General features: G+C 39.8%; 1 protein-coding gene across 2 annotated transcripts in view; it reads left to right on the top strand.

Moving 5' to 3' along the window:
* The first annotated feature begins 14,684 nt into the window (after window positions 1-14,684).
* The window catches only part of EFNA5 (ephrin A5), a 268,709-nt gene continuing 256,362 nt past the window's right edge, over window positions 14,685-27,031 (top strand). For both annotated transcript variants that reach the window (XM_054589994.1, XM_054589995.1), the window contains exon 1: window positions 14,685-15,213. In XM_054589994.1, coding sequence (XP_054445969.1) covers window positions 15,089-15,213 — 125 coding nt within the window. In that variant the 5' untranslated portion in view covers window positions 14,685-15,088. The remainder of the gene's footprint in view (window positions 15,214-27,031) is intronic.

Genomic DNA, 27,031 nt, shown 5'->3' on the forward strand with positions numbered 1-27,031 from the left:
AAACAGTTTTAGACTGTCTGAGTTAGAGATCAAAATTGATGATGGGTCATTCCAGGCCATTTCTGAATATCCAACCTTTACTTATATCCAAAATGTCTCATTTATTTATATACAGATATCTTGTTTGTATGTACAGTACTCAATTCACATTGGTAGAATAAGTGAATAATAGAATGACATTATGGTTTATTTTAGGGGAATAAGATATTAAAGAGCTGTCCTGGCTGGTGTGGCTCAGTGGATTGAGTGCCAGCCTGAGAGCCAAAAGATCGCCAGTTCTAATCTCAGTTAGAGCACATGCCTGGGTTGCTGGCTAGGTCCCCAGCTGGGGGCGTGCAAGAGGCAACCAAGAGATGTTTCTCTTACACATCAATGTTTCTCTCCCTCTCTTTCTCCCTTCCTTATTCTCTCTCTAAAAAATAAATCTTTTAAAGTTTTTAAAAAAGATATTGAAGAGCTTCAATGAGAAGTAGAAGTTAACATTAATAATACCTAGTGTTGAATGTGTGTTGAATCTCTGACATTAGACCAGATACTTGATAAACATTATTTGTGTACTGCTCACAACATATTTTATGAGATCGATATGACTAAAATCTCTTTTATAAAGAAACTGAGGCTTAGCAACTTTTAGTGCCTTGCTCAAGGTTAGACTCATGCTAAATTGCAAAGTGAGATTTGAAACTATGCTTGTCTGACTCTAGCCTGAACTCATCACCACACCATTACTGCCTTTGTAAGATAAGACCATCAGACCAAAGAAATAGCAGATTGAATATGTGTTCATTCTATAAAGTCAGAAAAAAAAAAGACCATTGTATACTGTGGCTGCTGAAATTTCCTCTCTCATTTCGATAGAATAATAGAAAGTAGAAAATATTATTTTTCAGACATTTTCCAATTTGTTTATACAATATTTATTGGAAAAGCACTTAATAAATTATTTTATATTCCTTTAAAGAGAAAGGGAGAGAGAGTATATATAACATATTTTATGGTTTGAAATCATAAGTGATTAAATAGTTTCACAAAGTTATTAGTAGTAGAACTAAGAAATTACTATTATTATACTCCTCTTCTGAACCTCCTCTAACCAGCAAAAAAGTCCTTTGTAGATAGAGGTTTCAAATTAGGATGCTAAATTGGGTAAGACTCTTCCTTACCTATTCTGTAAGGTAGGCTGCCTGTTGAAAGTCAGAAAATAGTGCATTCCTGTGCCTATGTAATCATGCAGATAGTAGCCTCTATCATTGAAAAATATCATTTGCCAAAATTGTGTCTATAATGAATCACATACACTTATTATTGAGTTGACTAGGATACATTATAAAATCCTTTCCTTAAGCTCATGCAGCTCTGCTCCCTTCTTGTTTCTTTCAGTTTGGTAATTCAAAATTTTTTATTATTTCTTAAGCCGTCATTCATGTACACAGAAACCTGCCACTAAGTTTTCCTCTGCAGAGAGGTTGCTTTTTGACTTGAACATCAAGGAATGAAAGCACCATTTAACATCTCCCATCTTGTTTCATGGATTCTTCTAGAAGAGAAAACTTGGGGGAAAGGATCATTTATTGATGTTCAAGTATCATCATTACCATATTGCAGTCCCAAATTATACATTGTTGGGTTTCAAAGTCAAATGGTACCAAGGAAAGGAAAAAATGATTAAAAATAAACAAGTAAATAGGAATCCTGAAATCCTGACATGTGGAACTTACTTAACGTGAATCTGATATAATTAATGATTGTAGCAACAGTCCACAGACCTCCTGGTCATTTCTCTGCTTCTGCATGTTCTGGACTCTCAGACGAACATACATACAGATCCTGTTGTATTTTTATTTGTTAAAGTTAGTGATCCTCTTCCCCAGAGTAGCAAATGGGGTTGCTGACAGTCCCAAACCTGTAGCCACATTACTCAAAATCCCCAAAGAAGGGAGGCCTTCTCAATCTCAGTTCCATTTGCAAATCTTAGCAGAGACCCGGGATGGCCTGATTAACCCTGCGGTGGTGATCAGGGAGTGGCCGTGCTGTGGTGGGCAGCCCCAAGGCAACGGACAGCTTCAACAGGATCAGAAGGATGACAGGAGAGGTTCTTTCAAGAAAGGCCCTTCGTGAGGCAGCCAGTCTGCTGTAGGACCCAATACTTTTAGGGTAAATTGCTTTCTTATTCTCTGTCACTTGATAGACTGATATACGCGCTGAGGGTAGTAACCAGCTCTGTCTTGCTTATCACTGTATCCTCAAGACATAGCATGTATTAGATGCTCAATACATTTATGAATGAATGAATGGCAAGCTACATGACAGGCAAATTATTAACAGTTGGTTTGGTGCCCTCAGAACCAAGGAGGACATTATATGAATTAAATGTTTAATGGTTTTGTACTGAGAGAGCCTGGGGGGAGCTGTTTATAATTTGTGTTTACCTGTCAGTCTGACCAGGCAATCCCCCCATCTCTCTCTCTCTCATACATACACATGAATTAGAACTGTGAATATGCCTCAGTTTATTTCATTTTCTTTGCTCCATTTCTGAAAGTCTGCCTTTGAGTTTGTCACATTCCTTCTTTAGAAATGGAGAGACATTCAGTTAGATCTGGCTCTAGATTGCAAGTACTTCATTAAGGTTGGTTTTGTATATCTTTGCTGGGTCTCCTCATATGGAGCTTCTCCGATTAAACCTTCTGAAGTAAATCCTTTATTTCCAAATCTCTGAGAAGCATTTCTCTCTCCCTCCCTCTTATTCCCTACCGCCTTTTGTATAACCCTGAGACCTGGTTCCTCATAGAAACCAACAGGGGAAAATACAATGTGAAATACTAGTGCTTTGCTTTCACTCACTCATTCATTCATTCATTCATTCATTCCATATATAATAATAGAGTGTATATTCTGTGCTGTGCACCATGCTAAGGCTTTGGAGAGGTGGTAGAGAGCAACTGAACCCAGAGGGGAAGCAGACAAAATGCCACATGAACATACAATTTTAATCAGGGGTCAGATGATATGAAGAAAAGACACTCAGCACCATGTGATTATTTAGAGGTATCCTGCTCTATTCTGTGAGGTCAATTCTAAGAGATTTCCCTGAGGCAGTGACATCTAAGCTGAGCTATGAAGGATGAATACAAGTTTGACAGGTGGGAGCCTACATGTTTCAGGCAGGGGAACTGCATAAGCACGGTCTCGGAGAGAGGGAGCTACCTGACTTCTCTGAGGATGTGGGAGAGGCCACAGTCACCGGAGGTGGTCAGTGTGGGAGGACTCCATGAGATGAGGTCAGAGAGGCAGGCAGGAATCAGCTCATGCAGCACTTGGTAGCTATGTTGAGAATTTTACCTTTAACTTGAGAGGTATGGGAAACCATTTAAAAAGTGGAGGGTCACATCTGGCTTCCCTCTGGAAGAGATCACTCCAGCCATATATATATATACTCCATGCTGAATACGGAGTTTGGAGTATATAGTGGACAGAGGTAAGAGTGGGCGGCTAAGACCAGTTAGAGCTAACTTGGTATAGAAATGAGAAATTGGGGAACATTTTTTTCTTTTCCTTTTTTTTTTTTTTTTTAAAAAAAACATGCCTTAACAGAATGCACAGTCCTCTGCTCTATCAAGCCAGCAGCTAGAAGTTCTCATTTGGGAACTGATAGGGGACTTATCTTGACCTTGGCATGAGAGAGCAGTAGCGCCAGGAAGGGTGGATCTGGATATGTTGATAGAATAGGTGCGCTTTTTGGGCTTGCTGGTTTTCAGGTATCAGAGTACAGTCCTGTGGACAAAGGAATAAGAAGGCTGGGAATGTGGGTCTAATAATGGAAAACACGAGGTCCTAGAGTGAAAGCTTGGGAGACATCCACAAATGGACTGTAATGGGAGCTGCAAGTGGGAATGGGATTTGTTAAAGATCACACTAGTGAAGAAGGAAATGAGGGCTAAAGAAAAACGCATATATTTAAGGAACAGATACTTACTCCACAAATACTTTTTAAGTGTTCACTATGTGCCTGGCACTGGGCTGAGAGTCATTGTCAAGCAGCCAGAAGAGACTAGTTGGAGACAAAAGGAGAGAACTTTGAAAATGTGGAAATAACCAACAACAAAGAGTAAGAAAGCCCAGAAGGAAGGGCAGCCAAAGGTTCGGCTCCTTTAGAAGAAGAAAGTGAGATGCATACTGAAAAGACAACTCTGAGTTTGTTGATTAGTCTCCCCTCATGGCACACAGTGGAAATGTGGTCTAGTAAAAACTTAGAGGGAGTGTACATAAGGGCCCTTGACAAAACTTGCCTCCAATTTTTAATTATAGGAAGATAAGACCTGATATATAAGATTTCACTTTATATCTTATTTCCTTGAAACATATCTATTCCATCTATGTAAAGAGAGCTATACATACCCGGTCCTGCCGTGGCTGTCAGCCAGGAGGAGAGATGTTGTAATTTGAGGTTGACAGTAAGATGACCCTTACAGGGTCGCCACCATTTCTGTCTTGTGGCAGATCTTCCTGCTAAAATACAGAGGTGCCATGATGTTAAATCAATAGCAGTGAGTGATGTGGAGATTTGAGATGAAGCTAAACATAGCTTCCTTTGATTTTACCATTTCATTTTTCTTGCTGGGCACCACTTTAGAAGAAGAATCGCCTCTGGATAAATCATCTGTTCAGGTTTGCTATTCTAACTAAATGATATTATCCTAAGAGGATCAGGAGGGCCTAAATGTTAACTGTGTTCATTTAGGGTTCCATGTAAAGTTTCGTTGAAGAAAAAAGACTCCCTATAAAATTTGTGAAGTAGCAGAGACAACCATTCCTGTTAGAAATATACAGAAAGTTATGCTTTCCAATCATAGATTCAACATTAAGTAACTCAGTAATGGAAATCCAGGTTGTGAAAGAATAGCAATTATTTGAGCTGAAAAGTATTTACACTTTTATTTGCAGTAATTTAAGAAGATGTATCTGTTACCTATTGCTGCATAACAAACCACCCCAAAATTTTGTGGCTCAAAACAAGAACTGTTTATTCAGGACAGGTTGTCAGTTTAGGCTGGATTCAGCTGTGCAGTTCTTCTAGTCTTGGCTGGGAATTTCTCATGCATCTGCTGGCAGCTGCCAGTCAACTAGGTAGCTCTGCTTCTCAGGGGTTGATGGGGACATTGCAGGTGAAGGGGCTACATGTTTCTCACTATCCAGGAGGCCAGCTTCAGCTTGCCCACATGGACATTGGGCAGGGTTCGCAGAGAAAAAAATGGAAGCTCCAATACTTCTTGAGGCATGGCTCAGAACTGGCACAACATTGCTTCTGCCACATTCTATAAGCCAAAGCAAGTCCCCAGGTCAGTTCAGATTCAAAATGTGGAAAAATAGACTTCATCCTTCAATGGGAGGGACTAACTGTAAAAGTATACTCAAAGAGGGGAAGAATTTTGGCCTTTTTGCTCTCTACCACAGGTGATGCATCATATTTTTTTCTATTGGGTTGGCCAAAATTTAGTTTTGTCCATAAAATAAAAGATACATTTTTCATATTCACCAATAACTTTATTCATTTGGGTATTTTGAATATGCTGGCTATCTCCACATGATATAATGTTGATTGTCCTCAATTAGTGTCTTGATTTGATTGCTATAAACTTCAACTAGTCTACATGACCATGGATCATCATCCAGTGAGAAATCTCCAGCACAGAACTTCGCAAACCACTTTTGACACCTCCAATCCATCACAGCACCTCCTCCATATACAGCACAAATCATTGTTTGTGTATCAGTTGCATTTTTACTTTTCTTGAAATAATAAAGCATAACATGCCAAAAATGTTGTTTATTTTCTTTCATCTTCAATATTAAAATGGCTACATAAAAGTTGACCAATTCTGATTTTTTAAAAAATGCATGCTGATATGAGAGCTGTCACAACACAATCTCACAAAATTGTTTTAAATGAAGTTAATGACAACTAACCTCTCCTGGAGCCATCATCCAGAAAAAACCAAAGAAACTTTTTGGCCAACCCAATATTTGATTCACATATTAGTAGATAAAATACAATATTTGGACAATACTTTTGGAGGGGAAATATTTTTCATTTTTTGCCTTGAAGACAGTTTCAAACTAGGATCTCCCTCAAAGCAACCTGTTAGGATAAGACTGTATTAACTGAGTGTTTTTTACTTCATTTTTGTTTCTGAAACTGTAAAGAAAATCCTCATGTTTTCAGCAGCTGTTAGTCTGTCTGTATGACATAGTCAGTCACAGACAAAACAGAACTTCTTAATGGCAAGGAATACTACCTAGCTGCTGGCCTGGTAAACTTGTATGATTTTAGAATTGACATTGGGAAAAGGGCATTTACTTGACAAATGGTACTATTTCCATTTTTGTCTGACCAATTTTAAATTTCCTCTTATTAAAATGGCAAATTCAGTCTCCAGAATAAATTGAACAAATGAAATACGGAATTGGAAGATACACCTTCACCACTTTACTTTGTAATATGCAGACATTTTATGGATGCAAGGACATTTCATAGAAAGAGAGTTTCAAAATTACTTTGTATGCACATAGAGAAAATAAAACTTTGTGGTGTCTTGGCTCAACCTGAATAGGATCTCTACTTAATAGTCCATGTAGTACTTTAGGATGATTTATTATTATGCTAATATTTTAATATAATATTTATTAAGCATTGAAAGTATGCAGAATACTAGATAGACCATATAAAAGATCCTGATGGATTTCAAGGAAAAAGTCTAGGAAATGAGCTCTCCTAAACCACAAGAAAAGAGGGTAATTCAGAATCTAGCTGAACCAGTAAATCCTATTTAATTTACTACACATCATATGCCCCTCCCCGACAAAGTAGACTAACGGAAATGGAGAATGATAATCTGATTAAAAGGTAGTAATTTTAAGAGCACATTTTCCTCCCCTGACTTGAGTTTAGAAAGAGACAATTCAGTGAAATATCTCTCATTTTAAAAAAGTTTTGGCCAATAATCCTCTACATTATCATCTGATGTTCTAAAATCTTAAGTTACAGTGGTTTCTATAGAGACCAGCTTTATAACTACTATTCCAAACTACAAGATGAAATGCTTCTAAAAAATTATATTTTAACTGTAACTTTACAGCATCACAATAAAATTTGCAATGTTGGCATAAGGTATTTAGAGGTCTCAGACTAGAGTTATAAATCTGCAACAAAAGGATACTTTTCCTAAAAATTAATAGCATATTTTAAAAAACCATCTCTACTGTGGCCAAGTGGAATGGGTGGGGGGTGGGGGGAGAGAGAAGGAGAGAGAGAGAATTATGTAGGTGATTACAAAAAAATTTAACAAAAATCCACACTCCAAAATACCAGGATCCAGATTCCTTTAAAGGAGACTTATCTGACAAGACAAAAAAAGCTCATAATTGAGGAAGGAGTTTCTCGGTTTGCCATAATTCCACACTTTACTTTGCTTAGTCAGTTTAGCTATTGGAGAAAAAGGTAAAGCCAAAGCTAAAAGGGGGCTTACAAACAGAATTTCCTATTTCATAAAATCATGCTCACTGACTAAGGATTATATCCTCTACTCATCTTTAAATAGAATTCTCCCAGAAGTTGATGAAAATCTTGGTTGAAATTGATTGAAAAATAAGTTCTCTCACTTTCTCTGTCTACATACTCTTATATATACTATACACATATATCGGTGTATATTGCACATCTGGCAGAAGGAATGCCTGCTTGGGTGTGGTTGGTAGGGTAATAATATTGGTGTAATAATTTATAGTTTTAATTCGAACATTTCACCAAAAATGTCATATGGCGTGCTTGAGTGTGATATTGTTATGTTACACAATTATACGCTTTTGATTTTTTAATAAAAGGTTTGGAATAAAAAAAGGCTGTTATTTGTGCCAGACCCTGTATAATAGCATCAATGAAATAGAAGATGTTCTAAGTTTTGAGGGGATTTCTAAACAAGTAAAGAAATACAAAACTGCAAATTTATATGCTTTTTGGTGTTGGTAAATGGAGCTGGTGGTAGAAAAATCCTAATTATTAGTTTGAGTATGGAAAAAATGACTAATTTTATTTCTGGAAAGTCTACTTATATTCTTTTTATTTCATTAGAGGTATGTTGTAGATGTCTATAATTGCCACTGTAATAAAACAAATACAAAAGTTTAATTTTTGGTAATGTGCATTTGTAGTAATGTATTCTTTTAAACAAGGAATGCAGTGTTGTTTAATAACTCACAAAGAATATATTAAGACAGTATACTGACAGTATACAGTATGCTAGTTGGTCAATTAGATTTATAAAATACAAATAAATTTTTGGGTGATTTTTATTTAAAAACTTGAAGAGGGGAAATACAGAACAATAAAATGTAAACACATGATAAAATAGTAAGAGACAACATGAAAATTTCTTGGAATAAAATCACCTACCAATTTCTACTTTATGGTTGAAAACTAGTCACATAACTCTATGGTATCTAGACTGAGTATAGATAATGAAAAGTATTGTGGAAATTGTTTGAATCAACCAATTTTTGCTTGCTTCTTTTAAAATTACATTTAAGGACATGCACATTCATAATCACAGAAACATAATACATATTTACCTATGTGCCTAGTAATAGTTGTTTATCAAAATTACAGCCCAAACTTCCATATATTTAAAAAGTTTACTATGTAGATTTTACTTAAATAGTTTTTTTAGGTGGGCAAAACCACAACAAATGGGTGGTTAGTATTAAAACATTTTTTAAATGCTTCTTTCACAATACTGTAGCAACTTATAAAACTGCTTCTACTTATTCACAGAATTCAAGAGAAGACACCGTGAAACAAACTCCAGGAAAGTGAAGGGAGAATGAAGAAAAGTGGGAAATTTATGATGAAAGTTGAAGGTCACAAGACCGAAGACCTTGTGTTCTATTTGGTTGAGTCTTTTCCTCCCGCTCTTCTTCCTCTCTTTTTTAGGTTCACAAAAGAGACACCAGATCAGAAACAGAAAAGGAGCATTTCCTAAGGTCTCTAAGGAGAGAAGAGCTAGCAGAGAGTTATTTCTAAAGATTCCAAGTAACCTGTTATAAAAAGGGTGAATAGAAAAGAAGACTTCTTTAAATAACTTCAAACATTCTGTGGGCAGGATAGTGGGGCGACAGTTTGGTAATTAAACTTGGGTTTCTCGGGACTTTGGAATGAATTCTAAATGTTCTAGAAAGATAGACAGCAGGGTTAGCTTGAATACCATTATGTTGTTAATCATCTGTTACATAGTTTTCCGTGTAATTATTATTTCTTTAATCTTTGCTCTTGAGCTTATTTCTTTTATTATGTCTTCTCGGTATCAGTTTTCATTTAACTGCCATATTAAACAAGAGTTGCTTAGACTATGGACTTTGGGGGTTAAGTCACCAATTTATTTCATTTCTTTGTCTCGTCACATAACCCAATAGAACTCCACTTCCATCTGGCAGCAGCTAATGCAAAAAGGAAGATTAACCCATACTTAAAAGTTAGCTGTACCCCCAAAACCACATCTTGGAGACGGCATTCTATTTTGTGCAATGTGAGAATTATTTTTAAAGTATTGCTTCATTTTAATACACAGGATCATAAAATTCAGCTTTCTAAAGTATCAACATTCCTGCCTTGATGGTTAGCTGAAACATTTCTCCAGATAAATAGGTACAGAACTTACTTTTTTTTTTTGCCTGAAATATTGAAATAGTTTAGGTAAAAATACATTACCTGGATCAGTGATTCTCAATCCTCATGCTCATTAGAATTCCCTGGTAAGCTTTCAAAAATTACAGATCTCAGGCCCCTCCCCTGACCAACTAAAGCAGGGAGTGGGGCCCTGGCATTGTTCTTTCCGAAAAAGCTCCCTAGGTGATTCTAATTCATAACCAACATTAGAACATTGATCTAGACAGTTCAAGGCCAAAAAATTAAAAATACATAAATAAATGCCTGTTTGTGTTTTAATTTAAGGCACAATGATTATTGTTTCAGTGTCGTTTGTTTTAAAACCACCAGTGCACTTGGTTGCCTGTAGCTTTAAATACAAACATTTTTAGAATGCAGTTAAGCCCTTTTACAGTCTATTCTCAACCGACTTTTCAGGTCTCAGCTCCCACAACCCTGTTTCAATCTCAAAGTCTTCAAATACTCCCTGCACTTTAATTCATCCATGTTTTTAGCTCCTTGCTGTTTTATTTCTGTTATACCTGAACCTCCTTCTATGCTGGGGAAAATGCTACTTATCCCCTGAAGGCCAGCTTGAAAGCCATTGCCTCTGTGACACTGGCCTAATTTTATATAGTACTGATTTGTATACATTCAAATCATTTAAGTAATGTGGCTTGAATATAAGTCACATTGCTAGCAATAAATGTACAGTTAATAATACCTATCTTCAAACTCTAAGCATGCATTGACTATAGCGATTTTCAACACCTGTGCCATGGCAGGCACACTGCTGTGCTGCAAGAATTTTTAAAACAGAATACCTGGCTATTTAGTCAGGGACACTGACCTCTTTTCCCATAGATTGTCAGATAAAAAATGACAATAGCCAACACAATAATAGCTGTCCAGTGTGAATCAAAATTATACCTATTTTTTTGTCAGATAGGCAAAAAGTATGTTTTTTAGTGTGCCGCCGAATTTTAGTGAGTAGTTTATGTTATGTGTGCCATGAGATGAAAAAGGTTGAAAATTGCTGATTTTTTGTATTGCTGCTTAGTAGCAATAATTATGTAGGTAATCCCAGAAGAAGGCACTTGATTTAGATTTATGAATTATTTCACACAGACATTTTTGCGCTATGCTCTCAACAGTTCCTAATTCCAATATCTTTTATTCCAACTCCATGAGTCATTTTAAGGAAGGCCAAACTGTTTAACTTTTTTTGTTTGTTTGTAATGGGACTCTCCAGACTTTGGCCAAATGAGAGATATTTAAAATAGTAGGACATTCATATTCTTTTGATATGTTGAATTTTCACTTTTCAATTTTGGTTATAGTATGCATTTTCAGATAAGCAATAAGTGGATATACATTCTCTCTCTCTTTTTTTTTTTCCCACTCCTTTTGGCTTTGGAGCCACAGGAAACCAGCTTGCTAACTCCCTGATGATACCCGATATTTCCCTGACTAAAAAGACTCTCTGATGATGATCAGCATTTTCTTCAAGACAGAACTATGCATTCTTTTTTCCCTAAAGATACAGAGGTCCCTTAAAAGAGTCCAGCGTATTTCCTGAAAAACTGCTTCGGTCATATGAGCACCTATTAAAGCAACTATCAGAGAGTCCGAAGGAAGAAATAAATGCATTCTTTCTGTAACAGAAAAAACAAACACACCCCAAAATAGGCAAAGAACTTGAACATCAGCAAGATTAGAGACCAGGGGGGAAAAGTAAATAACTTTTAAAATGAAAATTATATTTAAAAAATAACAGATTATCCTTTAGTTCTCTAGTTTAAGTTTTCCCACTGTTTTCTCACTGCTGGAATTTTGTGAAATATACAGAAGCACTTGCATTAACATTTTGAATTTACATTTTTTTTTTAAATTAGAAATATGGTTGGTTTGTTGGGGGACCTGTTGGTGGAGTCTATAATTAGGCAGATTTCAATTACATCTAGTCACAAACAGAAGAGTTACTTTCCTAGGACAATTTCAGGGTCTCTTCAGATGGAAAAGAATTCTGTAATTGAGAAAATACTCAACTTTCAGGCACGGCCCATAACATCCAGGTAATTCCATGCCAGTGTGGAATTACACTGTTCATTTTCCCTCAAGTCTTTATTGGTCGTGATCTCAGATTCTCCATCAAACTCAACCCCTCCGAGCTGCAGGCAATACCCGCGCTGGCTGCGGACTGCAGACCCACCACTGGAGGGCGTCTGGACGCTTCCAAACAGCTCTGAAGCGCCTGGAAATCCCGAGCTCCCAGACTGGAAAGCGCAGGATAGACAACGTGATACTTGATTATATCGGGCTAATAAGTAAAGGGGAGAACAGGCAAGTTTGGGAGCAAAACTAAACTGCTCTCTTCGGGGGGATCAGCCTTTTCCCACTGCGGCCTCAAACTCCCTAGAGAGCCAGAGAGAATAATACCACTGAGGCGAAGCCCGCAGGGTTTGTAGCCTCGCTGCGCTGGGAGCCTGACTAGCGTCCCCCGCGCTGGCGGAGAGGGAACTTGCGTCTCGGGACGCTGCATCTGCCTCGCTCTCAGACGGTCGCCCTTCGGTGGCCGCCGGGGTCCAAAGTGCCGCAACCGGCTCTAGAAGCCCGGGAACGCGAGGCCTTTTCCAATAATAAGGGACCTTGTTCCTCGACACCCCCGACTTAGGGTTCTTCCCGTACCGACTCTGTTTAAAGCCTGAATCTTCCGGGGAGTGGTAGCGAACCAACCTCGGGGCTGAAATGTAAAGTGTGTAACGTATTCCTGCTGGGCTTCCCTGCCGCATCCATTCCCTCCCCGCTAAAGGTTCGCACTGAATGGTAATCACTCTACACTGTGATTTTCTTGATTTTTTTTTTTAAAGTGTTTCCAGAGCATCACTGGAAAAGAAAGTCTTGCTTCCTGCCCTTGAACCTTTAAATCCCTGGTAGGGAGAGGGGAGTTGAAAGGCACAGGAGAGATGTTCAGCTTTCCATACAACCCAGCGCCGGGCAATTGCGTAGGGCGCAGATTTACAAAAACACGTGATCACTGAGGCTTTCTGCCAGCCGGTCTGCTGGGGCTTCAGGTCACCTGAGGAGCCCGAGAGACAGATTTCGGCGGTCCGGCTACCGGGTAGGAGCCGGTTCCTTTGTAACTGAAATACCCTACACTCAGGTAAAAAGATGTCAAATCATTCCTCAGCCCAGACGGAATTCAGCATCCAAAGGGTTACGCGCAGCTGCTGGGTTCAGGCGGAGGAGAGGGCGCCTCGGCACTCCTCGTAATTCAATTAGTCAGGTTGCTGGAAGGTGGGGCCGGGGAGGGGGTAGGAGGCGTGAGCAAGGGCGGAGATTAGGAAAACGCCTCTTTCTCATGGAGCAACCAATCCGGTTGGCGTAAAGAGAGAGAAAAAACCTCGATCTGTAAGCAAACAGCAGGCCGTTCCCTGACTGGCTGCTCCAGACACCCCCCACCCCCCGCCACTTCCCAAGTAATCTGCCGCGCGGGGCGGGGCGGGGGGGGCGGTAAAGGGAGCGACCCACATGATTCGGGCCGCGGCGGCAGCAGCACCGGCTGGGCGCGGGTTGGCGGCGCCTCCCCCCACTGGATCCAGAGCTCACCCCCGTGCTCCCACCACCCGCCTGCCCCGAGCCCTGCGTTACACGCCTGCCCCTCCCCGCGCCGCCCACGTCCACCTTCACGCGTGCCGCCTCGCGCTCTCGTGCGGCTGCTGGGTCGGCGCTGCTGTCGGCTTTACACGCAGGTCATTAACGAGGGGGCGTGCCCGAGGAGATTTTTCCCATAAAGCATTTTTTCTCTCTTTTTTTTCTCTTTTGCAAAACTGACTTTTACCCCTTTCCACTTCTCGCCAGCCGTTTCAATCCCTCCCGGGCTTCCCGTGCTGTTGCTGCTGCTGCTGCTGCTCTCAAATTTATTTTCCCGCCTGGTAGGGGTTTTAGGATTCGGTTGGTGGTTTTCACCTCTTGTTGCTGCTGTGCCCAAGGAGGGAAAGGGGAACAGCTGCGGGAGGCTCGAAAAGGTTTTCTGATGTAGTCATCGGGGAGGTGCCACTCGCTCGTGCGCTTTTTTTTTTTTCCTCTCTCTCTCTCTCTCTCTCTCTCCATTTCAAACTGGTTGATGCGTCTCTACAAGTTGCTGGGCTTAGGGCCGAACCCATCGGAGTCGCAGGGACACTTCTGAGAGCTCACTCGGGGCTCTTGGCACTGCATCTGGGGGCTCATTCTTGCTCCAGGAAGGCGATCGGAGACTGACATCAATCAGCCCATCCAGGAGTTGGAGGGATTCATTTGAAAGTGATTGTTTCCTCTCCCGCTCTCCAACTGAGCTGTTGGGTTGGCGTCGTCCTGCAGGTTCGGGCATCCCAGCTCCGCCTGGCTGGCTGGTAGGTGACCTCTGCTCTTCATTCACTCCGGTGCACTCACACCCGACCGAGAACAGCACGCGCGAGAAATCCCCGAGGCCAGCGCCTGCGGTGTCCTCTCCCGCCGCCGCCGCCGCCGCCGCAGTCCGACTCCGCCGGGGGACCTGCTGGAAGACACGGACAGCCAAACTTTTTTTTTGAGGTTTGCGAGGCAAGACCGCTCCTCGCCAGCTTCGTTGCCGCTTAACCAGTTCCAGGACGCCGGCAGGGCTGGATTTGTGGCTCCGGATCCCCACCCTTCTCAGAGCACCGCCCCGAATCCGCAACACCTACGACTCCTCCGAGATTTCTAGGGGCTGTCCAGTTAACGCACAGAAGAGGCCACGGGCGCGAAGCCCCCCATCTACAAGGAGCTCTCCTGCAGTTTCCCATCGGCCGCTAAAGTAACTTGGAGCGAAGCGGGGCGCAGTGCTTGGGCCCTGGGCGGCGGAGACCTGCGCAGCCCGCGGCGCCGACGCTGAGCCGGGCCCGGCGGGCCAGTGTATGTCTCCCCGCGGCCGCGGCGCGCAACTCCCGGTGACTGTGCAGCGTGCGCCGCCGCCTGCTCCAACCCGAGCTGCTGCCGCTCGGCCCGGCGCGCACCTCCTTCTTCCCGGGTGACCGGCCTGCCGCCTCCTCCCTAGACACAGCTTGGCACTCTTTTCCCCGCCCTCGCTGCCGCCACTACACACTCGCTTGCTTCTCTTCATCTTGTAATTTCTTTTTTTCTTCTGAAGCCTCCAGTTGGGAGTGCGAGTTTGTATTTAGCCCCTCCACTCCACTGCCTCTTTTCTTCTCGCTCTCCACCCCCTCCCCAGCTTGTTGTGTGTCTCTTTCTTTTCTCATTCCTATTCACTTTTATTTATTCATATTTATTTGGCTCCCGCTCTCTCGCTCTTGCTTTCTCCTTCCCTCCCTCTCTCCGGATTCCTGCCCTCTCCCCGGAGTGGCGCGTCCGGGGCTCCGCCGCTGGCCAGGCGTGATGTTGCACGTGGAGATGTTGACGCTGATGTTTCTGGTGCTCTGGATGTGTGTGTTCAGCCAGGACCCGGGCTCCAAGGCCGTCGCCGACCGCTACGCCGTCTATTGGAACAGCAGCAACCCTAGGTAAGGCAATAGGGGACCAAGAGCCTGGGCTACTCGGGCCTCGGGGCCCTGCGGAAGGAGCCGCAGCGGCGGCGGGGACCAGCGCGCACCGCCTGCCGGCAGCGCGCACCCTCGGAGCCTACGTCGTCGCGGCGCTGATGGCTTTCCAGGCGTCCGCGGGAAGCGCTCCAGTTGCGCTCCTCTTTGTTAAGCCACCGCGGAGAGGCTCGGCGCCCCTGGGAGTCCCCGGGTCTGCCCAGACCGGCTGCCTCTGCGGAGAGCGAGGAGACTCGGAAAAGGCGGGAGCCGGGGAGTCAAGACTTTCCCTGCTTACCCTCCCTGGCAGGCTGGCCCGGCATCTCGATCCCGGTGCAGGGCTTGGGCACCAGCAGCCCCGGGTGCGCACCGCCAGGAGCTCCTGCCAGCATCGTGGGTGCGCGGGGACTGCAGGCAAAACCCGCCAAACATCCTCAAAGTTGCTTTCCCTCCCCTGTATTCTTTTTAATTTTTTTCTTTTCTTTTTCTCTGTGCGCTCAGAGAACGCACGGGCTGGGTGAAGTGAGGGGGGCTGGGAAGCGGAAGCTTTAGGTTATTTTCCTAATTAACTGCGAGGAAATTATCCGGCCCCTGGGTCAGGCTGGGCCTGGCGCACTTGGCAGTGGAGAAGGTTCTCCCACCTCTTCCACCTCTGGGTGGGCTCAAGGTGCCAGAAAGTTTGATCTAATGCGGGGTTACATCGTGTGTGCGGAGCTGCCGGAGTTGGCGGAGCAGGGAGATGGGAGCCCTCGGTCCGCGGCCTGGTTGTGTGCAGCCTTAGAAGCTCACACGGTTACCTGGAACCGTTTTTGCTGCGGTCCCCGAAGCCCGCCGTGTACGCGGGAGGCTAGAGATGGGCGCCCGGGACCGCCCTAGCGCGGCTGCTGGACCGTAGCCACCCGCGAACGTCCCTCGTTCACAAACCCTGAATTTGGGGTTGGGGTTGGGGTTGTTGTAGGGGGTTGTCCCGAGTGCCAGGCAGACCCTCCCCAGCCAGAACAGTTCCAGCCCTACTTTCTCCCGGGCCTGTGGGCAGTAGTCAGCCCCACTGGGCCCAAATTGTCTGCCGCTCTGGACCCAGGCCAGCTTCCAGCTGTGGGCTGGCCTCGGTGCCCGCGCAGGAGGGAAACAGCACCGATTATACCCCAAATCTCTGCTCTTTCCCTGGGCTGCAGTGGAAGTTGGGAGGAGAGTGGCAGGAGGCCGAGGGGAGAGTTCATGGTTGCTGTGCACCCAGCTCGCTTGGGGACAGGGGTCTGGAGGGCGCCTCCGATGCTTCCCACCTCCCGGTGGACCTCTCCACGGTCCTCCCGCCTGCCTTCCTTATGCAGGCATGGGAGGGATTCCCCACTTGAACTAATGTCAGCTCAGGTGAAGATGGGCAGGTTCACCCCCACAAGCGGTCCAACGGTTGCGGAACAGAGAAGGAGTCCACCCCCACTACCCCGCGCCCCCGCCCTGCTACTCCAGGAAAGATAATCACACCCAGGTAGTCCAAGCCCTGACTGCTCGCCTGGCAGAATTGGAGACATCCCTGAAAGTTTGGTTAAATTACAAAAAAAGTCTTCTGGAGGTGGGTAGTGGCTTGGGAAGCTATTTCTTCTTTGACATGCCACTTACCACTATTAGAAAAAGAGAAAAAGAAGCCATCCTGCCAGAGGAAATGCCTTTTATTAAAGCTGACAAGACAAATAGAGCAAGCTTTCCAGTTGTGATGGTGTTAAAAGCAAGCCTCATTATGCCGGTTGGTTTTATTCCCCCTTTGGGCTTTATTAGACAGCGTATACGAAACGGAATTGATATTTGTAAACTTTAGCCCCTTATTAAATAGAAATGAAATTGGTTAGTTGAATTTGGGACATTTTGCTCTTTGTAGCCTTTTCTTACCCACTCCAAACTTAACAGTGTGGTCTTGTTCTCATTAATTTATTTGGATACTTGGGTGTTCCATCATCTGGGTTAAAACAGAAAAATCCGCCATACCCCTACTCTGCCCCTCCCTCTTCACCTGTCAAGCTAGTCAGAGTGAGTTTGAGGATATTTTACCTTAGGTTGTCTCTGTTTTATGCTTTTGATACTGTTGTTTGGTTTAAGATTAGCACATTGATTTTTGTCACAGGTCATGTTTTCAGTAGATACGCCCTGCCTGCAGAAAACCCATCGGCTCAGGATGCCATGGTAGCTTTGAATCTGCCCAAAGTTAATCTGTAGAATTTTAAAAGACCAAGAGTATTTATTCTCAAGACAGTATTCTAACTTGAGGTTTGTGGAAATCCCTTTCTACTTGTTCGTTATCAGCTTGATAATGTTCAAAAGAAAGAATAAGGTACTTCTCCTCCCAAGATATTCAACCCTAACTTTAGTATTCTTCGGGGTTTATGGATTTATCTTCCTATGCTATTACACTGACCCTTTATTTTACAATAATTTTAAAAGTAGGTACTGGATGGCAGATTTATTTCTGAAATATTAAACAAGATGTTACTGTTCTGATGCAGTAAGTCAGTTTGGATGTCGTTTAAAAGGAGCCAAAATGCAAAATAAGTAATTTAGAAATAAATAGAACTCATCACAAAAGACAGAGAACAAATATTTTAAAAATTTGTACCAGTTTACTAAATTTTATAAATTCAGTGTTTTACATTTTCTTTTGATATATGTTATCATTACAAAGGTAGTCTTGCTATGACTTTTGGTTTTACATAAATCCTATCTTTCAAGATTTTGCTAAACTAATAATACAATCAAAAGACTTCAGTCTTTTAGAAAAAAAGAGAAAACTTTAATTGCAACTTAAGTAGGAAATTTCTTTTCTTAGACATTTAAAGTTCAGTGGACACATTAAGCTACTAATGATACTGTGCAAGTGAAATAAATATATTTTAGCGTATAGCAATGGACTTCAACATAAAATTGTGTTTACATAAAATTAAGAATTACATCTTGATCACAGGGTTTAAATGTTTTATAGTAATTTGTGTAGTCATGAGCTCATTCACTACATTGGGTTTCATTACTGACTCCATTGATACCATAAGCATCCATCGATTTAGATTCATAGAAGAAAAGATATTAAACTTATTTGCTGTCAGATAGTTTTGCTGTTAGAATCTGTCTTCCCAGGTATTCACTTCTGGGAAGTGGATGTTCAATTTTCAAATGCTGAAAACTTTTTAGTTGCCAGTATTTATTGGGCGATGGGCCAAACTAATTTTATGTGTTGCATTGGCACAAATCTCTGAAAGAACAACTGAAAACTATCACTGAATAGAAATATATGATACCATTTGTCTAAATGCATCTTTGCTCTTCAAAAAATTTGAAAACCTGTATGAGTTTCACCAAAGTAATGAGAGAATAGAATGATCCTTTTAATGTTATGCTGAATTCGGAAACCGTATGTTACTGAGTAACTTTAAGTCCAAATCCAGGGGAATATATCTGTCCTTCATTTCTTTAAGAATGTTAAAAGCTTTTAAGTAACTTTAAATAAAAAATATAACTTCATTTATATAATCCCTTTAGTAGCTACTCTTTTCAAGATACAGAAGACTCAATATAAAGAACATCCCACCTAATCTGAAGCATACTATACACAGTTTGGTACTTCCGATGAAATATTTTTCTAAACATTATGTATATATGGAGAAATTCTTGGATTCTGTTGACCAGTTTTCAAAATGATGCCACGATAATTAAAGATGTTTGGCGTTAATGGGTAGAATAGTGGCAAATTCAGCCAGCACACTTTAAGAATACTGACTCTCCTCACTTGGTGCTTTGCTTCTGTTAAGGTTTGAGTATTACCAATTTAAAATGTTATTCTCTTACAAGAAAACATACCTCTATAATTCATCTGGGATTTACTGAATTTTAGCCTAATCATATGTCTCCTTTGGACTTTCTCAATTCTTGTAGGGACTTGTAAATTAAATATTTCATGTGAGAGTAGCAGGTAATTGACACCACTTAGTTTTGTTAACATGTAATCTTGGAGTTGTGAAAGTGATGTGAATTCTAGGTCAACACTCCCAAATCTTCTGGCAGCATAGGTCATATGTATGTGGCTCAGTAGAGAGAAGTAATTTTTTCCCAGTCATGATCCCTGGGCATTTTTCCTTATTCAAAATTTGCTTGTTTTATTAAAATCTGACCCATCAGTGTCTTAATATATGTATGCCAGTGTGCTGGCACTGCCTTTTTTCCACTGAAAAGTAAATAAAATTAATTTGGTTTACCTCCAAGGATTTATTTTGAAGAAAGTTGGAAAGTTGATTTTGGTTTTGAGTAAATTTTATTATCAAACTTGTAACAGATTAACTGTTTTTGAAATTTTCAGTGTTTTAAGTAATATTGTTATATGTTAGAAACACAAAAAATTCTTCATGTAAAAGGCATTACTTAGAATCTTTTAACTTCATTAACTCTGAGCCTCCATGTATTATGTCATTTCAGTAGATGTGATGAGATAATTTTATTATTTTGATATTTATTTGTATTAGAATTTATATAAACCCTCGGATAAATATCAAGCTGTTTGACGGAGATTTTTATATCTCATGTTTTTTACGCTTACCCATTTAAGAAACCTGAAGTGAATCCTCCTTCTCTTCCCCTATTTTATCTAGAAGTGTGTAAAAGAGAATTGTGCTTCTGGTTTTTAACCAGTTTTCCGCAGAAGTTTGAAAAGGGAAGTTAGCTACTGTGATGTTATTTTTCCATCCATTTTATGCATTATGTTACATATTCATAATAAGCTATCCAAAGTGGTCAACTGTCTTTAGATGAGTGGAACATCAGTGCTATTGGAGGCTCACTTGTCCGTACAGTCTAATTGAGCATTTCCAGTGTGAGACCAAGGTTAATACTCCTTGTGATTAAAAGAATCAGAGAGGGCCTTCCATAGTTTATTACTCCCTGTTAGTTGATTTCAGTGGTATTAACTAAACCATTGGTTCACTGAATGGATATCTTGTTACCATGTGTCTTCTGGCTGATAATCAATAGCTTTAGAGACTTCCACCTCTGAGTGCTGAGCATCGGGTTTGGAAGGATTATGTAGTTATTTGGGGGCAAATTAACCTTGTGAATTTCTTGCCACTTAATCTTGCAAGATTCCTTCTGAACAGGGATTTCATTGCATTTTGTCCACTGGCCTGAGTTCCTGTTGGATAGGGACAGATAAAGATGAACACCTCCTTCTCTCCCCTGTTGCTATGTACCAGCCAAGCCACCAGCTTCGTGCTGGGCCAGGAAAATGAATGAATACAATTAGTCCTTCAGGAGTCCTGGTCTTTGCAAGCTTGGGAAAAGTGTATGGCAAAAACACGTACTTTCAGAGAGAGTAAACATTAAAATATAAAATGAACAAAACATAAGAAAATGTTAAGAACAGAATTTTATATAAGAATAGCATTTGGTTTATTGCTTAGTGCTCCCCCCCACCCCCCAATATAAATCGTTTGCTTAATAACTTTTTTAAAAAGAAGCCACTCAGCCTTCTTCATTTTTGTGTTTGTTTTGAATAACTTCCAGTATAGCAATGATGATTTAAAAAGCTGTGGTATTTTAAGTAGTGAACCTATCTATGTTGACTGATTATATATTACCAATTTTCTTTTCAGAAACAGTATACAAACTATTAAAATAGCAGCTCTTATTAGAATGTCCATGTTGAAAAATAAGCCTGTATGTCCCTAAGTACAGTAAGGAAGGCCCTCGCCATTTACACTAGATACTTAGTCAGGATCAGTCTTCCGAACTGAGAAAAAATTGCCTTTTGATCACTTGTGACGGATAACACCTTCATATTGAGATAAAAAAACTCAAAGAGGAATATAAGAAATGAGGTATTAATACTCACTTTTAGTGACGTGTCTTATGATAGTGGTCTTAGCTAAACACCAATAAATTACTGTCTCTTTTTAAGGGCCCAGTTTATATTATTAGATTTATATTTTCATCTACTTCTCCAGCTATGTCCTGAGCTGTTTAGTAGAAAAGTTTCTTGAGATTAATTTGAACTTCCAGTGTTTCTGAATGGGATATTACTCACTACCAGATCTGTTTCCTCTTAAATTTGTCTGCATTTATGTTTTCAAAATTAAGTCAGTCATAGCCAAGGCAGCACAATGACACAGAAACACTTAGTTTAAAATTAAAAAGTAATACTACAAGTTTTTCTGTACTATAGTTATTATGCTTAGTTTTCACTATAAACAAAAAAGTCCCTTATATCTTAGTATACTTGATAATCTATACTTCTTAATGTACTTTGAAGGATTTATTGTAAATTACTGATATGTTTGCCCTATTTTCTGAAATATGTGTGGATGTAAACTCTTGATTTGGGTGGCTTTTGAATATCATTTTCAAACAGTGATCCACAGATTTCAGTAAAAACTTTTAAAATAGTGAAAACTTCTAGTTAAAGTTATCTAGTTGCTAAGAAACAATAGTGTATCACAGTGATGGTTAGCTCAGGTTTCAGGTAGAATTCTATCATTTTCAATAAGAAAAAATAAACCTTTGTCATCTTCAGGAATATCCTTCATACAATTGACAGCTGACAGCTTGAGGCAAATGTTACTGTCAGGTCTTATTTTCCACTCAATGAGAAATAAAAATAGCTTTGAGTGATTAAAAAAAATCTGTTTAAACATTATTACAAAATGTAGGAAATGTTTTTAATTTTTATGTATGTCATAGAATTAATCTTGCATTTGCTTCAGGGAAGGTCAGCAAAGTGAAGTTCAAGGAGTGATTGTCTAACAAGTTAAGTTCCTAAGGGGTTTAAAAAGCCAAATACAGTTGGTTTTTTACAGTGTTTTAACAGGATATCACTGAACATTTTTGATGGGCTTCTTTAAAAGATATAAGATATCAATATTATTCCTATCATTACTTATCAAGTGACCTGATTTTCATGACTGATGATTATTATTCTAATGTAAAGTATAAGTGGAACTATTGGTCATATGATATCTCTGTGTATATGCATTGGACAGTCATGTTATTAGCACATAAATATTAGACCTTTTGAAAAAAATTTCTTTCCTATTAATAATTTTAAATAACTGCATAGTGTAATTTATGAGTTTCTTTGTGGAAGTGCATGAATACACACTTGGAGATTAGAAAATATGACTAATTTTTTGTTCCCCAATTTAGAAAAGCTGTGTTTTTGGCTTTCAGTGAAGTCAGCGTCTGTCTATCTGTCTTTCTTTCTTTCTTTCTTTCTTTCGTTTCCTAGAAGCAGCCATCTTGTTTTAAGACCGATTTTATTTCTCTCACGAAAATGGTTCAGAAATGAATATGGACGATAGAAAAGGACTAAACCACTTTGTAATTTTTTTGTGAGGGCTTTGCATTTAAAGCTCTATCTTAAATTACTTGTGAGTTCATTAAAATGCTATCTGCTTATATTTAGTTGTTAGAGAAGAATGCTTTAACTTAGTAATAATATATATTTAACTCAGTCATATTATATTTTTAAGGTTAAATTTTGGGCTGTACCATGTTTACATATGTAATATTCTCTTGAAGTTTATAACTTATTGTTAATTTCAATGTAATATATTAACCCTATTATCACCCCTCTCCCCCATCCTGATTTCCTTTCTCTGACTGTATGAAGTAGCCTTTTTAATTTGTTGATTGATTTAAAAAAAAATTTTTTTTTTTAACAAATTGCTCAGTGGTACCAAGAATCTTTCTTTAGTAAGAGAGGTATTGATAAAAATGTAAGCACCTCTATAAATGAAGCGTTCGGGGTGGTTTAAGAAGCATTATATAAAGTCAGAACCTTTTTGTCTCTAAAATACAGACTCTCACTCTCTCATTACTAAATTGTTCTTGTGAATTCTTATAAAAATTATTTTGGAAGTACATTCACATTTGTTATTAAAATTTATGAGAGTATATCAACTGGGTCTGCTATATTTTCCACCATATTTTGCATTTTTGGATGCATTTGGAAGAACATGTGGCCTAGTAAACTTTACCCAAAATTTATACCACGCTTCTTGCTACTGCATCTGTTTGATGATGTCTGGGAACATTATTCCCATGTACTGCAGTAAAAACAGAACTTCCTTAAGATTAATTTCAAAGTAACCTGACTCAGTCTGATTAAACTGGGCACAGATTGAATACTACTTATGTCACAGATTGCTCCAGTTCATTGGAAGTAGGATTTTTCTGTGGTTGTAGATACAGTGTAAAGGAATAAGTGAAATGCATATTTGAAGAATGAATATGCATCTCATGGAATTCTTATTGAAGTCCAGGTATGAGGTGACAGTTTTTGTACCAAAAAAGTTTTCCTCTAATATCTGTCATCCATTTTTCTTTGACTGCCTGGAGAAAACTGAAATAACTGAGTGCTCAGAGTGACCTTTTGTTTTAAATCAACTAACAAATACTTTTTTTTCCTTGTTGCCTCTAAGCTGTCAGAGTGCCCATTCTAAGTTTTATTAGTGACTTATTTATGTATGGAGAAACTTTTGTTAACAATTAACTCTTGCCTCTTACCTTGAAAATACATATTATAAAAATAAATGAAAGTGTTTTCTCATTAAAAATGCAGTTTTATGGTTGGAATACAATCAAATCATGACATGTTGGTTGGATAGTTATAATGCGAACTGTTACCTTGTTTTTGATGGCGGTGGACATGCTGCTTGATATTTCATGTTCCATAGACCTCAGTGGGCTATATGACTGTCACATTTACTGAACTTTAATACTGTGTAGAGGACTTAACCTTTTGGTTAAGTTTTTATGATATTTAATTTTATGGAGACAAATGGAAATGGGGAAAAAAGGGAAAATAATTCTAAATATGGGGAAATGTTCCTTTGTGTTTAACAATTAGGTTAAACAAAGTGGGAGCAAATGGGCCTAGTTCCCCTTCTATTGTTTCAGGGCAAGAAAAAATACAGACAGATGTCGGAATGCGGGAGCTGTGACCTCTGCCCCACACAGCATGGCCACTGCCCTGGCACACAAGTGTCCTGAGCCACCATCGGAGCAGGATGCTTTTTTGAAGTGACTGACACTTTGAGATGGAGAACCTGAAACTGACTCTGTAGTTATTTGTAGTTCTCCAAAGTATCAGGCTTTTGAGCTTCAATTTTTAATTCCTCGCCTTACCTTTTATGAAAACTGTTTGTTTGGCTAAGACAGAGCTTTCGTGACTTCTTGGTGGGTTCGGTATCCCTGTGATCCCTATCAGTCTTTGCCTCCCAATAAATTCATTCATTGGGTTGGGATAATGGAAGAGGCTCAGATGTATGGTTCTGTTACACCAAAGTGTTTAGCTTTATTAAGCTAATATATAAATCTATATATTTTTTATTAAGGACAGATGAAAATCTTTTTCTTTTAGTCTGTGCTCTGCAATCTCGCTAGTAACCCCTGGGTCCAGACAGAACAATAATGTTTTAGATAGGGTGGCATTCAGTGTTTTCTTCATATATTTGTTTACTGTTACTGCTTCAATAAACTTTTATTCCTGTTTTGGTAGTTTTCTGGCAGGGGCTCCATTTATTAAAATTTAGTGACCCAGCACTAAGAAGGGTACAGTTCAAATAGCGGTGCTTCTGACAGAGTTTTGTGTCAAACTAGAGAAAATAATGGGGAAATGAAAGCTGCCAAAATGTGTCTCCCAATTACTAATTAATCAGGGGAGAAAGGACCTTAGTGACATCTGGTGTCCGCCATGACAGCAACTCGGGGGATGCTTAATTTTAAATACTGTATAAAACAAATTAAAGTAAGCCTCAAGGAATGTAGCACCCAGATATTTGATATCACAAGTACTATTTTTTTTAAGTCTGCAAAAAGCAAAATAAAAAACTGAATCTTTGTACTCTTAATGGATAGTATTAAAGCATAAACCTATTCTAAGGAGTATTTCCCTTATTAATAAGCAATGCCTTTCTTCGTATTAACATTTTAATGCAGATAGTGTAGTATCCTTGGTTTTAGTATTGCTGTAACCTTGTGTACATACTTTCATTGTTGATAGAGTCTCAGGGAAACGTTAAACATTTTTCTTCTATCATTGGCCTGTCCTCAATACTTTGAACATTACTGTAACTGAAGAGCAAAACTTTTTCCTCCACTGCAAATATATGTTCTTGCTGTTCCAGAGGTTCCAATATCTTCTGGAAGTGTTCCCACTATGGTTGCTGGATTCATAATTAAATGCCTGTTATTAGTGTGTTTTTTCCATAGCATTTACAACATAAAAAGAAAAGGGTCTTGTGTGGGACTATAGCTGTCAGGGGAACAATGAAAACTAATTACACACTCTGCTATCACCATTGTCAGCTATACTCTTGGGAAAACAACATGACAGAGAGTGTGTGTATATGTATACAGGAAAGTGCCTGTGTGTGCGTGTGTGTGTTTATCAGTATCAGATATATCTGACATATCTGATGGCTTAACTTTAAACTCTGGGTTCCCTGAAGAAAAAAAAAATATATACAAAGGACAATCTAATTCAGTTAATTAAAAAGAAACAAAGCGGTTCTTTATTGGGGGAGGAGAGGGTACTTGCTTTAGTATCCTGTGTAAGATGGACTGAGAGAATCAGCAACATTTCTGACTCTGAATATCTCATTCTTTTGAGTAGTACTTTGGAATGGTCTTGTCATTGACACACCTATGCTATTAATGTATCTGATTTTTTCTTATAATTACCACATAAGTAATTTCTTTACTTAGCTCTAGATTTTTGTGCTGATATCGGCTATCTGAGGACCAATCATTAGTTCATTTATTGCATAGAGCTCTCTGTTGTTCTCTTTCTTTTGTGATGTCTTTGGCTACTTCACTGTCTTTGGATCTGTGTACCAGTAGGTGGATTTGAGGAAGAAAACTAAAAAATTACTTTTCTGAAACTTGTAGGAGCTTTGATAAGAAAAGTCTTTGAGGCCATTGAATAACATGAGGTTTTGGAATCAATTTTGGATTTCAATCATCCATGCCTTCCCTGTCCTCTGGTATAATACATAGTGTTTACTATTTTGATTCCTTAGGTGAATTCTCTTTACTATATTTAAAATCAAAGCCAAATGAGTGATTTCACGAATTATATGTTGATTTTAAGCCACTTTTCCAAAGTTTTCACATCAAAGTAATAGGATAGCTAATATCTAAAAGTAATAATATATTCCTATACTGAGTCTTTAAAAGTTGTAATTGATAAAATAATTTTTGAGTGATAGTTGTAAACAATGGGAGTTATATGTTAGGTTCAGAGATGAGTAGGAGAGCATCTGTACCCTTAAGGAACTTGCAGTGTTGTGCAGATACAACAACTTTGCACACACAATTACAGTGCAAAGTAGAAAATACTGTATATGAAATATTCACATATGGATTTATTCAGCAAATAATTACCAAGTGTCCACGTGGGCCAGGTGTTTTTCTCAGTACTGGAGATGTCACAGTGAACCATATAAATAGCATCCCAGCCATGATGAAAGCAAAGCATCATGAAGCATTTGGGTAGTGATTTCTAGATCACCACTTCTCATACTCTGATCTGCACACAAATCCTTTGGGGAGTGGGCCTTGTTGAGGTACAGATTTTAATTCCGTAGGGCTGGGGCTGGGCCCTGATGTTCTGCATTTCTAACAAGCTCCCATGTGATAGTAACTCACTGGGGCCCTGAACCACAGTGTGAGCAGCAAGGTTCTAGATGACAAGTCAGTGAGAGAAAGAGATTACTTCTGGGTCACTGTCAAGGACTCTTGTTTGTATTTGCTGTAGAATACCTAAATTGGCTTA

This window comes from Pteronotus mesoamericanus, unplaced genomic scaffold, assembly GCF_021234165.1.
Source record: "Pteronotus mesoamericanus isolate MK-2021 breed Mesoamerican mustached bat unplaced genomic scaffold, CSHL_Meso_final scaffold_167, whole genome shotgun sequence".
NCBI lineage: Eukaryota > Metazoa > Chordata > Mammalia > Chiroptera > Mormoopidae > Pteronotus > Pteronotus mesoamericanus.